The sequence below is a fragment of the Lottia gigantea genome (genome assembly GCF_000327385.1).
Source record: "Lottia gigantea unplaced genomic scaffold LOTGIsca_15, whole genome shotgun sequence".
Classification (NCBI taxonomy): Eukaryota; Metazoa; Mollusca; class Gastropoda; family Lottiidae; genus Lottia; species Lottia gigantea.
This window is the reverse complement of record NW_008707797.1, coordinates 2,403,870-2,420,715: the sequence shown is the minus strand read 5'-3', so window position 1 is coordinate 2,420,715 and position 16,846 is coordinate 2,403,870. Positions and strand designations below refer to the sequence as shown.

Here is a 16,846-nt window from a genome sequence, read left to right as displayed (position 1 = left end):
AATCAAATATCACAGCCAGCCATTTCAGAGCCTCAATAAATCACTGGTGAAATCTGCTCATTTTAAAGAGGTTAGAAAGAGGTTTTCTACCCTTTTTTTTGAGTACAAGGTACCATAATGCTTTCTATTTGAATCATATCAATTTTCTGATGTTTGTGGTTCCTGTAATTATACATATGCCACTATTGCAAAAGCTGCTAATAATATTCAAGGGCTTTGCAATAGCTATGTCACAAAACATTTAGTTTTAGTTAAATTGCAGAAACCATTGTCCCCAATACACATACAAAATATAGAAAACCGCTTTACAATCTCTTTTAAACTGGACTGCCATAGTAAACATGATAGTAAAACAGGTGCCTTATTCTTGAAAACTTAACTTAGAATGATTTTAGTATTCCAGTCATCTGATTGGTCAATCATATTTAAGTTAAGGTTTGGAGAATAAAGCTCCAGACTAAAACTGATCCTTTCTATTCCAACATCATCTTAAACATTTCTCCTCCACTGAGTGAAAGGCTTTAATAAGGTTTCCTAATCCCAATATAAACCCTTTATCAGGTCCTTCGTAATGTTTCTCATCATCTTTAAAGCCACGATGTGTCGTGTGAGCAAAATCTATTATTTTTACAACAACAGAACCATTGGATGATTGAGACTGCTTGTGATCTGTAGAATCATCAACAAGTTCATTCGAAACATTATCCAGTTGGTTTGAATAGGATAATACATTAGATATATCACTGGGTCTATTAGAAACATCGTCAAGTCCATTTATATCATCACTTAGAGAAGAAACATCATCAAGTCCATTTGTTGAATGTCCATGAGTTTTATATTTTTCACTGGTGTTGCTAGAAATATTAGCTTTACTACTTAAAACAGTCACGCCATTTTGTCCATTAGACACATGGTTTGTATCACTGGTATTTTGTAACACTGGAATTTCACTTTTAAAATTGTTATCACTATAATCATTCTGTTGAGCACTTTGTGCCGAATTGAAATAAGTTCCTGAGTTATTGTTGAAAATTTTCGTTCCTGATTCAATCCCATCATACATTATTAATAACGAACATGAATAAAATCGGAACGAATCCTGGTCTTTTAACACCTTTTTAAGTTTGGTTAATTTTGCTATAATATCTTGTATAAGATCTAATCGCACACGATGTCCATTATGAAGGAATTGTTGTATAGAGTCGTGGAATCCGTCAACATCGAGAGATCGTCCAAAATACTTATCTTGACTGATATAGGTTTCTGTATCTACTTGATAAACCTTGAATACAAAATATTTAAATTAAGAAAAATTTCATCATTATAGGGATAGAGCGCCAATTTTTTTTTCCAATCATTACTTAATCTCAGAATTTTGTAGTGAAGCCAATCAGTAATAGTGTTCACAGCTCACCGTCATAATTTGAGCCTCCAAATCAATGGGTGTCCAGAATTACCTGAAAGTTTTAAAAAAGGCTTGTCATTTCTTGAGACACTGTCAAGAAAAGACATCTATAGTCATAGGAAAAGAAATCCTAGTTTGAGATATTTTTGAAAGGATTATGTGTTTTTCATGATTACTAGTACTTCTTGATACTATTTACATATATTCAAGGCTAAAATCCTTTAAGTAATATGCATATGGAACAATAACTGCTTATAAATTTATTCCCACCTGCATGCCACACACTCTAACACCTAGTTTACTGGATGTTGATGATAAACATTTAGCTGTATGTTCCCTCTGTTTCTTCTCTGAAGCATCATCACCATGTTGTCTTGTGCCCATCTTTAAATCTAACACACAGGGTTGTTTAAAATGACTAGCTACATTCTCTAACAGGATAAATTCTAATCAACAGTTAAGGTAGTTTAATTATTTTGTTCCTAGTATATCAATATATAAAGACTTAAAACTAAACATTTTTCCCGAATGATTAACTAATGTTTAACAATTTTTATAAATCTGTGTTCAAGGTTTTTTTAAAGAAATTTTTCTTATTTTGAAGTTGGCATAATCTTTCTTCATCAGAAGTGTATCTAAACCAGACAAAGATAAGAGGTTTTGACTGGATTCCAGAGAAATACTTTCAATTATTGACCTACTCCTTTCAATCTCAGTAATATTACTTTATCAATTCATAATTTTATAGAATAAAGAAAATATTTCGATGTTTTGATGTTAAAACAGGATTTTGGCAAATTGACTTCAATATCTTTTAAGTCTACTTTGAAATAAAAAGGCATTATCATCATATCAATCTGAACATTCTAAGAGTTCAAAATGGCCATTTGTCTCAACCCAAAGTCACAAAGGGTCCTGCAACAATTAGACGGTTTTGAAAACCTCCTTAAAATAATTGAGTAGATTTATAAAAAAAACAACACCTAAGAGTCTTTCACAAACCAGGCATTTCAGATTGACAATATTGTGGTTTTATTTGACAACTGTGTATCAAAAGGATACTAGAAATGGTCTGTCCTTGTTTCCGCCATTTTGAAACCAACATTTTATGGCAACGAAGTCCCCAGGCACTGTGACTACATAATTTACCAGTTTCTGCTGATTCAAATCCTTGGTCGGCATGACAACTAATCTCTAAACTACCCCTATGCTTAAAACTTATCTTGGTTCTGAAAAGATAAAGAATTTATTTCTAAAATATATTGACAGTATTGTCTTTGTCTTCAACCCAGTTGTAAGTGGGCACTGATAAATCAATACCAAGATGTTAAGACATAAAGCCAAGGACAGCTGAAAGAGTCTAAGGAGCTTAACTTGCTATCACTGTAAAAAAAATAGTTGTTTCTTTATTTTTAGGTAGAATAGATTGTAACTGAAACTATACCTATACTATACTGATATTGTGTTCATTATCAATCACAAAACCTTAGAAGTTTTAGTGGAGTTGCAGGAACTAGAGACATCTGATTGAAAATTGGAATGGTGCAAATTGATGCTATCAGTGTCCTTGATACACGTACAAATTTTAGAAAACCTCTTTACAATCTCTTAATACAATGTTTTTTTCATAAATGTGTTTTTGTTTTTAATGGTATGTACCCAGATGTGTATCTGTTTCTTTGCTTGAGAATAATACCATACCTTTGTTTCTGTTTGCTGTATTTTTGAGGGGAGGTATCAGAAGAGAGTTCGTTCTCACTCCCACTGGAAGCCGGTGATGAGGAACCACTCAGAGGGTCTAATAAACTTTCATTTTTAATATTTCGTCGGAATCCCAGGAATGATAATAAACCGTGGTCATTCTCTGCTAGTTTGACATCTATCACACCTGAAATAATATCAATATAGAGTTAGTCAACACAGAACACAGCTGTATAATATGATGTCTTGGGTCTAGATTGTATAAATACAAAGAATGGCTCAGACAATGAAAAATTAAAAGTGGTGGAAGCATTTTGGCATCATCATGCCTTCATCACTATCATTGTGTTTGTGGTGTCCCACTAACACCCCCCTCCCCCCCTCACACAACCCCACCCCCACCTAACCCCATCTCTCTAATCCTCTCCAGAATATGACTCAAAAGCTGTTTAATTAATTAATGAACTTAAATTTGAGCTAAACGATGTTGAATTTCTAACTCAAAATAATCAATCAACTTTATCATCAATTCATCTTTTAGACCAAAAAAACACCTTTCAAAATGCCTATTTTATTGATTTCAACTGGGGATGTATTAAGTTATATTGTTATGTCTAGTGGAGTGGAATTGAATGAAAGGAGAATAACTTGAAAGAACGGAAACCAAAAGGGAGCCAGTAAAGTTTTATTTCCCTTGACAAATCATAGCTAATAATAAATAGCGTTGTACATAACAATCTCTACAGAAGATGAATAGAAAATAATTTTTAGCAATTCCCTCTACTGACCATTTCGATGTTTTCGTATTCAGAAATAGAATAAAATGGACCTTTGTGTCCTACTTATTTCTATCTTATTGGACTAATTATAAAAATAATTTAATCAAATTAGATTAAGTGTTACATCTACTTCGATAAAATGAAATGGGATTTTACATCCTACTCTTCTGAGCCAAGCTCTACAAAAAAATCTTATGATCACAACTTTTGTTATAAATATGGTATTTTTCAAAGCTAAATTCTGCTCTTATGACAAATTCTTATCGTAAGGTTTTGAGTGGAACAGGGGCCCTGTGTCTTTTTGGATTAACAAAGGAAATGGAGTGTGTGTAATACTGCACTTTCCTAAATTACTTCAAAATAAAATGTACTCTATGGTACCTTATTTGTTCAACAAAATGCAATGGAATTTTACAACTCAGTGTTCTGCATCCTTGTACTAATAGAAAGAGTTTGAAGCTAAAAGGTTAAAGAATAACATCTGACACAAAGTAGTTCACAAGTGCTCTCATCTTCACAATGTCAAGACATTACCAACTTTGTCTAATACCTTGACATCATTAGGCACTTTTCTTGTATCATGGAAGTTTGAAAATAACAACAGAGGTTTGATTGTACAGTATCAAATCAAAGTCCTCAATAAAACATGCAGTTAAGTCTTTCTCTCTAAGGCTATGATTGACTGAATCAGCAACATACAATCCAATCAAATCAATGCTTTTATACATCGATATGATACAAGAAAGTGCCTAATGTTGTCAAGGTATAAGAAGCAGTACCTAAAACATGGTGAAGATGATCCACTGTCAGAGACAATGATCTATTGGTGTCCTACATAATCAAAAAACTAAAACGTAATTTATTTAGATTTCGTAAGATACGTAAACGACTAGCTGATAAAAACTGAAATTAATAATCTTGATTCATAACAAACTTTTACAATAATGACATGTAATAAATCAATTTGTAGATAACAGATAGCAACAACCTGTCATCTCATTTAAGTACACCTAGTTTTTTTTAATTTTGTGCACATTTTACTTTCTACTTATTCTAAAGTTGATTCAGTTAATTCATCAAAAATACTGTGAATATTTAGCATTCACAAAACAATTTTCAAATTTCTATCATCATCAATGACACTTAAAGTCTTTCAATGGTATTTAGCAATTGTGAGTAAGATATATAGACACAGCTTTATGGAACAACAATCAATGGTTAAAGTTTTATGCAACATTTCGACGTGTTTCCCCCGTCGTCCTCAAGCACATAATGAGAAGAAGTGATGGGCAAACTATATATACATTAATGCTTATTATTAAGAACACAATGACACTTGATGTTCAATTGAAATATATACTTGAAGTGTGGTCATTGCTTGTGATTATAAGATGTTACAGTTGCCCTTGCCTTGCTGGAACCAAATCAATAGTCCAAATGGAATTTTATCTTAATTTATATTAAAGTCTGCTAATCTGATAACATCGTCAAAGATAAATATTGCAACATTGAAATATGTCACAGGGACACAACCTTATCAATAGAAATCATATAATAGGGGTGTGATAAAATCTGGGTATCTATATTTCATTTTATTGGGGTTTTTTTTTAGATAAAAACAGTCTAGATTTTTGGAAATATTGATATCTGCTGATAGAATGCAATGCAATCTTCAAATCCAAGGCCCAGCTTTGCCTCCCAAGTTTCCAATTTCATAAGTTCTTTAATGCTTGGTGCTATCAGCCCCCCTTGACATTTCTAGGCCCCTCCACCTTTATCATTTAGACAGAGACATAAATTATTTATTCGTGGTTATGTTTGTGAATACCTCCTATAATATCTGCTTTAAGAAGATATTGTGACATCACATTATAATCCTCAGACAGAGGTATATTAGACAAATATATTGTTGTAATTTCATCATGATATCAAATGGAAATAACCCTTTGTATTTAGTATTATACAACTAGACATGGAGTATTGCAACATCGCTTTATTTTAAAATCTAATACACTAGGCCCCGATAAAGAGAGCCTGGCCCGGATCAAAACGTCTGTTTACAATGGCGTTCTGTGAACTGGGCCAGGCCCAATATAACTATTGACAATCAATTCCCATCTAGTGTAGAATAACAGTCAAACAAACACAGTGAATGGTACTACATGTATATTGTGTACTGATAAATATCATTAGCAGAACAATTGTCAAACCTACCGTTCCATAACATAAACTTGATAATAGTTTACATATTACGTAACCATATTCTGTAATATATTCCTGGTTATGAATAAAGGGAGCGAAGCAACTTAATATGATGCAGCTTATTTAAAACCTAACGTTAGCGTTCACTAAAATGTCACGTGATTGAGAAATTCTTAATAAAATAAATGTTCACTTGATCAGACATCTTACTGAAATTTAAATGATGCTCATGATCAGTGTTCCTGATTCATATAAACAATTAAGAATTCCTCTTTAATAACAGATTTAGCAAATGCTGATTGGATAAATTAAAAATCTGGAATATAAAAAAATATCTAAATCTACTGACCTCTATATTCGGCCGTAAATTGTTTCAAATCCTCAGGCAGCGTTACGTAAAAATGTTGCTCGCGTTTATTCAAAGGCTTACAAATTGTTGTTTTGTCGTAATGGAGAACTACTGAATGACCTCCGACCTGGTGTTGATAGGGTTCAAGGGTCACAGTGTCAGAGTATGAGGGTTCCAACATCAGATCTTCTATACTGGTTTCCAAGTTAACGGGGTCATGGGGTCGTACGGTCGCCATAAGATTCTCAGGCATAGTTTCTCACACTTTTTAAAACACTTTAAACACTAATATTAACACTGTTAGTCTTTAATAACACACTGTAATATCCTGACCTAAAATGACAGAAAGAAATTGATATAAATATAAATAATTTAAGCTAAGAATTTGTCTTTAGAATCCTGGGTACAAAAATAAAAGTAACATGATATTTCTATATGTAACATCATCCATCTGTGACACACGTACAATAGAAATAGAATGGCCTTTAAACACATATTGAGTTACTATCTAAAAATCAATTTCTAGTCCGCATCATATATCATTTTCAATACATATAATCAACTTCATTCAATTTTAGTTCAGCACAGATATTTGCATATCCTGTTCATTTCAAAACACATACACCATCAGTTCAACATCTTCACAATGTCAAGCTATTACAAGTTTCATCTTATACCTTAACTGAATACAGCCAATTCCAGCCATCGACAAAATGAATGTAAACATTATGGTTTATTGTTTACAGACTTTCTGTTGAATCCTCTCATTGACTGTCTTCGCTAGCTTACAATCCAATCAAATCACTGCATTTAAAAACCTTTGTGATACAAAAATAGTGGTTATCGCAGTCAAGGTATAAGACTATGGTTTCAGAAACAAGCTGTATACACTTACATCAATAAACTGTGGTGTCAGAAACAAGCCAAAAATTATTCTCATCCATTTCCAATTCATTTACCTTTACAATACAATTACATGATATATAAAGAAATAGTACATGTTGGTATATTTATATGATTGTTTAAATCTCTCTTTAATCCTGACAGGGATATAAACATTACACTGGTTTAAATCTCCCTTTAATCCTGTGAGGGATATAAACATTACACTGCCACAATATAACTCTGATATACAAACAATAACCCTCAATTAAATCACTTCATTGAACACCTGCCTAATTTATTGGCTAATAATGGGTTAATTTTACATTTAAGCCTCATTCACACTTTGAAAATCTTTGTAATCTACATTTCCAAGTCCATAAATATATGTTATTTGTGTGTATGAAAATCTCTATATGTTGCTATAGTATTAATAAAAGTTATTATTAAGTCTTGTATATGAGACTTGAACGATATTCCATATTCAATATTAGTCTACTCTTTGTCATAAACCTTGGTTACACTAAAAGTATATTGTTTAGAGAAAAAGTCCCTTAAAATCAGAAAATTCTACAACATTCGCTATCAGTCTGTGATATATACCGCTATAATGCATTCCCAGGGTGCATTTCCAATAAAATCTATGGGCTTTATGGAGATGTTACAACGATTGTGTAAAGACATTCTCGATTCCGTGGCTATCTCAATGGCGATAATTGATGACATTGGTGCCCATTGTTCCGAATCTGACGTTTCCTTTTCGAACAACTAGACCCTTTTTCCATGTAAGCTCCTCCAACCATCATCAGACGAAATTTTTGGCTGGTGCAGTAGCCATAGTGATAGATGGGTTAAATACAGAATAGTACTCCACTAACCAATGAATGGTCAAATCCTTCTGAAGTACAGATCAGACACAGAGATATCAAATTAGAAGAAAATGTCAAAAAATATTGATCAACAACATACTTGTTTTGTTTTTTCTAAACACAAATAAATATCCTGATACATTAGAATAATAAAAATGCTGATATCTTATAAAATAACAGTGAAATATGAGCTACTTTATAAGACAACTTCCTCCTACCTTTGCTGGATCAAGTACTATTTCCTGATGTGTGTTGTATTATCAGGTACATTCCACTGACTAATCACTCCAGTGATAACTAGATATTGCTCAACTGTTAATAGTTTTGTTTACAATGTGATTATATTATTTTATCTTCCTGTCTATAATATAGGCTACTACACTCACTGGGATTGCGTAATATCAGCTCCAGATAATATTGCCACAAAATACATCCATATCACGATAATAACATCTTTTATTGATCAGCCGCGTCGCCAGGAAGAAATTGGTGCTTGGGCTCAGATTTCATACCCAGAAATTTGAAGAATTAAAGGCCCAGAGAACTCATTTCCAAAAAATGTATCAAAATATATCTGTTTGATTTTGTACAAAGACACTGTCAATAAATCGATCTTTGCCAAACTGAAGAACGTTTTGCTGGGGCTTAATTCCCACTCACTGGGTCCCAGCACCCATGGATCCCACCCTAATGACGGGGCTGCAATTGTCCCATTTATTAGAAGTTAAGGGACATGAGCTTCACAATTTACTAGCTATAACATACAGGTTATAGGATATTGCAATAAGTGACAAATGCAGCCATAGGGTCAGAGCACAATTTCTGCAAATTTGTTTGTCAATGAAAAAATTGGCCAATAATGGGTTAATTCTAATTTTAAGCCTCGTTCACACTAGGTAATAGTGCCATACGTTCAGAGCACAATTTCAGCATATTTGATTGTTCTTAAATCAAAAAATAATTTCAATTTGAATAGAATAATCTGGTAGTGTACAATATACATGTATACAAAGACTCTTAAATCCCTTTGATCTCTTTGTCCCCTATGATACTAATGACAACATTGAAACATTCTAATCAAATTTTATAAAAATTACAGGATACATAGACTTTAGACAAAATAATCAGATTACTCAAAGATATATTCATCCCACACCAATATTTATTTCTCTATCATACTGAAACTATTACTAATCATTCAGTAATCAATTATATCTACTGTACTTTATAGCATGACCTCAAATCATAGTTTCATATTTTAAATTATCTATAATTTCTGACATTTGGAATCAGTATATCAGTTCAATTTAACTCTGATGTAGTAACTGATAAAACATAATATACACAGTTATTAGATCCCCTTTCATTAACTCCCTGAAGCAATCGCTTTGAATTTTTTAATTATTTGTTTATCTTAAAAATCTCTCCTGAAGTAGGTAATTTCCTATCAAATGGATGTATTCTCATGCTGAAATCCACAGTCTCTACCTGTGACCTAGGCCAGTGCTTCTATATAGGAGAGTATCTCTTATAAAAGTATATATAAAGCCAGGTTTATGTCGAAGGGGGCGAAATATCTGAGATTGCCTGAGATTTTTGCCTTAAAACCTTGCTTTCAGGTCTGTGAGCAGGGGTGTCTGCCCCTTTGGCTCTGCCACAAGTGCAATTACCTAATTTTGTTGATTATTGAACAGATAAACTCTCATAAGCCATGGCATCAGAATTATTCTTACCTAGATGAGTATTCAAACCCCAAACACCTAATTGCATGGAAGATGACAATTGATCCAACCTGCTGGAGACTGTATACTAGGATAATCTTTAACTAGTCAACAAACAACCACAAATAGATAAAATGTAAAGCTGTCACACAATTTACACATATTTCCTTTCATTCATTAAACATTTCTTGGTTTAAAGGGGTTGTAACAGATTTTCTTAACTTTAATGTATTTCGTGACACTAACAGTATCAATTTGTAACCACTTAACTTTCATTCAGTGTCTGGGGTCACTATGGCAAAAGTTGCTGTTGATATATAAGAACCTTTACTATAGAGACATCATAAGAAACATAGTCCAAGTTAAATTACAAGAACTACAGTGACAATGGATGATACAAGTGTCCCCTATACACATAACATTTTTTTAAAAAGCTCTTTACAATCCCTCTAAAGGAATATTATCTTAATTTAGATTCTCAATATTGGTCAATAAGAGTATATATATTCATCAGTAGACTTACCTGGTGTCATTAATATACAACAGAATCCCTCTATAATCCAATAAATCCATAAAACCAACTAATTATTCATAAAACTACAGGTACCTTAATTAATATTCATTAGTGTTTTCACCTAGATTTATAGATATGACACCAGGTAAGTCTACAAACAAAATATTATTGATAAAATTTGAAATCATGTCCATTTTAAGTGGTAGTATCTCTTTAATATGACAGTAAATTTATAACTTCCTGTTTCCCACATAAACACAACTTTCTGAGAAATAATTAAACATCTACATTTCCTGAATTCCCCAAACAACTATAAACTATAGCTAGAAGAAAACATGAGACAGTACATTGTTTCTGAATTTATCAAATCAATAGTGAAATGAAAATTAAAACAACACACGGGACTGAACTGTTAAGAAAAGATACGAGGTGGACATAACTAGCAAATTAGAAAATAAATAAATTTACAGCTGAGTTGACTGGAATAATGAGGAAAGATGACTTACTCAAGAAGACCAGACTTTCATGTGGCCATGATAATGGGGATAAGTACTTCAAAATAAATGACTTCAAGATTTCAACACCCTTACACACTGATATACAGTCTGCTCTTAATCAAAATGAGCTTACGTCTGTAAAACTGAAAGACATGAAATGGCTAAGATTATTAGAAGAGTGTTACACTGTAATCAGACCAATGTAAAAATAGTATATCCATTGGTTACATAATTTAAGAGGCACTTTAGACTAGAGATCTTATCAATAACAAGGGGAAACCATTCAACCAAAGTCAAATTTTATAAGAAGACAGCATTGATAAGGTAGACATGAAATGAGTCCATCCTGGATCATTCAAGATGACACAATCAATGAGGTAGACATGAAATGAGTCCAATAGTTATCCTTTCTACTTATCCTACCTTAAGATAATCTGGATTGTTTGTGTTTAGGATTTAGTTTAGTTGTTTATTATCAAGGGGGACTGACAACTTAAGACACAAAAGTTTTGTGGTTTATGTTTTTTTTTATAATAAACAATTTATTTATCCTACACAACATTTTTATGGATATTTGTCATATTTGTGGTTTTTTTTGACACCTTAACTGTCTGTCTGTCTGTCAAAAAATCGGATTAAGTTTCAAAATATCATGCTCAAGGCTTTTACCCATGGACTTTAAATTATTCGTAGATTTTGTTTTTGGAGCTTTTTTAGTAACTTCTTAGGAACTTATGTGCCTGAGGACGACGGGGGAAACACATCGAAACTCTGCATAAAACTTAAACCATTTATTGTTGTTCCATAGAGCTATGTTTATATATCAGACTCACAATTGCTAAATGCCATACAAACACTGATAGGAACTGATAAGCCCTACTGGTCAATCCTTCCATGACTGTACAGGTAAAACAGTGGTCTCCTACAATAAAGGCAACAGAAATTTGCATGTTATGACTATGACATACATGTACTTACAGGTATACTAAATCTAAGAATATTCATTTTTGAATAATCTATTTCTTTTATGGAATGATTCTGTTATAGTTACGATGAATGTAGACTCTTATTGACCAAGTTTGAGAATAATTTTGTACATACCTTGTCTTCAAGACACACAATTAAAAATAGCAGTTTTTAATTTTCATTTGATAAAAATCTCCATATATATTCACACGGCCAGTCCTTAACCTTAACTCAAATAAGGCAAGAAAAATCATGACTTCCTTAAGTGGCAATTAGTAATTGGGTGATAAATATCTGGTCTATAAAACTGTGTCTAGTTATTTAATAATCATGACTTTAAACTTCCTCAGTTTTTATAAAACTACCTTCTATATGGCCCATGAGGAAAAGAGTTGACAAAATTAATAGTGAAACTTGTTATTTACCTAGTTGTTTATTTACCTGGTTGTTTATTTACCTGGTTGTTTATTTACCTGGTTGTTTATTTACATGGTTGGTGTTGACTTTTGTAAGTACTGAGTACCTTAGTATATTTTACATGCTGATTTCAATTATAAAACCATATCTTTCTGGTGAAAGTTATAAGTCCAACCTTACATATGTTAATCAAAAGATACGTATACATCACAATTATTAAAGTCCATAAAAACACAATGTTTTAAGATTTTTTTACTGAAAGTATCCGACTTCAGTCGCCAATAGACAAGGTACCGTGTTCAGCAAAGTGTCCAGTGTGGTGTATGGTGAGGAATAATTGATACAGAAGAGAATTGAAGAAGTGAACGCACAAAGTACTGGTCAGGACATGGAGCAGACACAATTCACTTCTGTACTATTTTCAACTGTATCAATAATACCACACTGTATGCTGTATTGAATGCTGTACCTTGTCTTTTAGCTACTTAATCCTTACCTTAGATATATTTATAGTGTCCTGATCTGATATATTCTAACAAACTTTTCATCTAGAAATATGTTTTTTAACACTTTAATATCTAAGTTACTTCAGTTCAGAAAGGCAAAATACTCTCAAATCTTTATTTAATTATCAAAGCTTCTCACATGTAACTTATTCTTACCTTAACCCTTTCAACCCTAGCAACGGGCTTACCAGCCAAACACTAACGCAATATATACCCGAGCAGCCGGTATACCGGCCGTTGCTAAGTGACGTCATACAACATCAACGGCATACGCTTTTACTTTTATTACTTGGAGTTCAGGGTATATGACGTATTTCATTTACACTCAGGGTTCAAAGGGTTAAATTTCATCATCGTATCTCAATTTCTTACAATAAAATTTTCCATTTCATTTAAGAAAGATGGTTTAATTATTAAGCTCTCCCATTTAAGCCAACAAATCCTATATATTTATGCTTCAGTACACTAATTCTTTCCATTCGACTGATTGGACATAAGAAACTCTCTAATTCCTCTTGACTTAGTTTTTTTTGCTAAAGGCTAGCGCACACGAGAGCTCCCAGCTGAGCAAAATTTCATTCGTGTCTCCCAGCTCAGCTAGCAGCTTTCGTCGGTTTCCTCCGCACACGCTAAGCGTGGAGCTTTCGTAAACCGGATGTTGAGTCATAGACATCTAAAAATAACTAGAGCACCTGACATTCTCACGTGGCTTAAACAAAATGACGGACGTCGACAACCCTTAGAATGATTAAAAATATAAAGAAATTTTACTTCTTCTTTTATTCTTGCGTCGCCGACGACGAAGAATGCTTGCAAGCTCTCATAAGCCATATGTCCACTAACTTGTCTTAGATAATTGCTTCAGATACAAACTCACATTCACCCATGGGCGCAGCCATTTTGTTTGATCACATGCTAGCAAATGCGCCCCAGCTAAGAGCTTTCGAGTGCACACGTTACGGTATTTTTCATTTGAGGAAAAAATCATCAAACACCACAGATAATTTCCTTAACGCCTCGAATGAAAAAAACCTTACATAAACTCAGCGCACAGGAGAGCTGCGAGTTGAACTGAGAGGCACGAATGAAATTTTGCTCAGCTAGGAGCTCTCGTGTGCGCTAGTCTTAATTTATTGTTTTAAAGTACAAATCAATGTATTTTAAGTACATCTTCCTTACTCCTTTATTGATATTTATGGAAAAATGAAGAATTGTTCTGAAATTGAAATTAAATTGGTAAATTGGTAAAAAAAGACTTGACTTCTAAACAATGCTTGTTATTCGCAATAATACAGTAAGTTTAAGTTGACATACACTTTCTAAAGAGTTTATATTGCAAGCACAAAGCATTTCTGTAATCCAAAACAAATTTACTAACAATTGACAAAGGAAAGCTGATAACACATATTCATTAAATGACGATTAACAAGTGAAAATTGATAGAGCTCGCATGATCATATTATACTCACGCCTTTGTGTTGGGTCATATTACTAATAACTCAGACTGCACTGCTCTTTTCTTCAATATATACTCTATTAAGTAACATATTTTATTGACAACACAGGCATTAGTACATAATTATCAATCTGTTCATTTCAAATGCCTCATGAAGATTGCTTTGATGTTAAAATACCTGTATATGTGGTCTTTATTCATAGTTCATCTCAGGGTATTTTTCACAAGCGTAAAGTTTATATTATTAGAACTGAAACTTATACCTCAAGACCTCAAGATCACAAATATTATCATAATATTGCCTAAGATTCTAACTGTGTCTCTAAATATATAGATATATTACAGAAAAATTTCCCCTATTAACTGTACTAACAGTGCTATTTTAGCTATAGAATGACCTAGATAGTGGGTAGTAACCTAGTAACAACTATTACAGATTTTTCTATACTATAGGTAGTTTCTACCTCCCACCTTTCTGTACTAAAACAATACAATCATGAGACAGCAATTTGAATGCCTGTTTTATTATGTGTATGATTAGACAGCAGTACGTATGCCTGTGTTATTATGTGTATGACAAGATAGCAGTACGTATGCCTGTGTTGTTATGTATATGACAAGATAGCAGTACGTATGCCTGTGTTGTTATGTATATGACAGGATATAGCCTCTTACAGCTGTCGCCTTCCCTATATTAAAAAACCAGTCAAGTATACCCGGCTCCCTACAAATTACAATAACTGCACGTAGCTTGTTTATAACATGGTTTCTGGTGTAAAATACACAAAGCTAGGTCAAGTTTATCACAAAACAAAATATTAAATCTACAATAACACAAAAAGTGATGAAAACGTACTCAAATATAGTCTGCAATAATACAAAAACTTGTCTATTTTTTGTTGCCATTAAAAAGACCAGTAAATTGGGCTAAAAGTATATTTGACTGTGTTGTGCTAAAAGATGCACTAACAAGCAATCATAGATCCATGACCATACAGTTTAAAATGTAAATTATTCTTGTGTTATGACTGACTTAAGGGACAGGTTCGCCATTTTGGGGGGCTGATTTGGGTCTTGCATGAATATATGTAAATAGTCTTCAGAAGAACAAGGAATGTACAAAAATCGAGTAATTTCATCAAAAAAAATTCAAACTAGGAATTTTACTCACTATTTCTATATATGTTTTTTCTATATCTGTATCACAGATTTTAAATTGACGAGTCGTCACTTTAACATTCAAACGCAGATATCTCTGGACACACATAGATTTGAAGGCTAAAATTTCGATGATGAGCTGTGAACACTATTACTGATTATCTTAGCTTAAGAAAACTACTGTAGGCCTACCCCTAAACCTGTCCCTTTACTTGAAATAAACCAAATCAAGAAAGTAGAATTGAAAAATAAGATATTAAAGATGGGTTTTCTGATTTTCTAGTGTCAAATTAAGCGAACTATTTGATTAATTGGTGTATCTAATGAATTATCATGTATTCTTAATCATACCATTATCTTCTTATTGCATATAATTAACCAATAATAAATGAAAATAAGGAAACCCATCTTTAAAGTCTATATCACTTGCTTTATGTCCACAGAGGTGCCCAGAGGTGCTTAGAGGTATAGTCTAAAGGTATATTTGACCGAATTTGAGTCTGAAGACGCACCCATCCACATTAAAATAATAATGTACATCATATCAATCCGTTTGGCCTTTTTCCCAACAAATAACCGATTTCTTGAATTGTAGAAATCAAGGACATGGTCAGCCATAAGCAATATCATAATCGAAATTTCAAAAATCGTGTCAAATGTTAAGAAAAATTCCTAATTTACCTGTTTAGTCGTCGTATCGACTCTTGTTATTATTCCACATTCTTCTATCAAGGGACGCAACTCTAACAATTCTAATATTTCGCAATCGAAAGTAGAGCTGTCAGAAAGTGGGCGTGACAATTGAAAGTTGCGTTGTTGACCATGATAATTCTTGGACAATATTTAACAATAGTGCATGGTGTAAAGATTACTATCTTAGACGCGTGGTCTATAAATCAACTAGTAATAAATATTACAATGCATGTAGTGTGATATTTTTTTCCAATGAATTCAAATCATGTGGGGGTGCCGCCTATTTTGAAAAAGGTAAAATAATATTTGGTAAATTTATTATAATTTATGGGTTGATTCACTTATGCAAGACATTTCACCCAATTCCACTAAAATTAAATGTATTATTGCAGAGGCCTAGCTATTGCAAAGGCTCTGCAATATCAGTCAGTGCCCTATATATGGATCATTAGATGAGGGGACGAATAGGCATCTCAGATCTTTCAAGGGAGGTGGGGGAGATGGCTTTTATGTATAATAATAAGAAATTTGATTGAGGGGAGGGGGAAGCAGCAGGGAGCAAAGCCAGGTTAGCCTCCATGGATCCCCTGTGGAAAGGCCACTGTATGAAAAGCAGTCATAAAACTCTTAGCTTTATAATCCTTTTATAAAGTATACCAGTAGCAATCTTTAAAATATGTTTATTTATAAATAATCTATTGCACACACACACAGATAAACTACAGTTGAAG

The 16,846-nt window shown here is 32.9% G+C and overlaps 1 protein-coding gene across 1 annotated transcript; it reads right to left on the bottom strand.

The window, feature by feature from the left end:
* Nucleotides 1–484: 484 nt before the first annotated feature.
* LOTGIDRAFT_112151 (hypothetical protein) lies at nt 485–6,617 on the bottom strand (the record flags this gene model as incomplete). The annotated part of the gene is made up of 6 exons (XM_009050497.1): nt 485–669; nt 991–1,282; nt 1,676–1,851; nt 2,468–2,634; nt 3,107–3,293; nt 6,437–6,617. The coding sequence occupies 6 exons, from the start codon at nt 6,615–6,617 to the stop codon at nt 485–487; spliced, it is 1,188 nt and encodes a 395-aa protein (XP_009048745.1).
* Between the last annotated feature and the right edge of the window lie 10,229 nt (nt 6,618–16,846).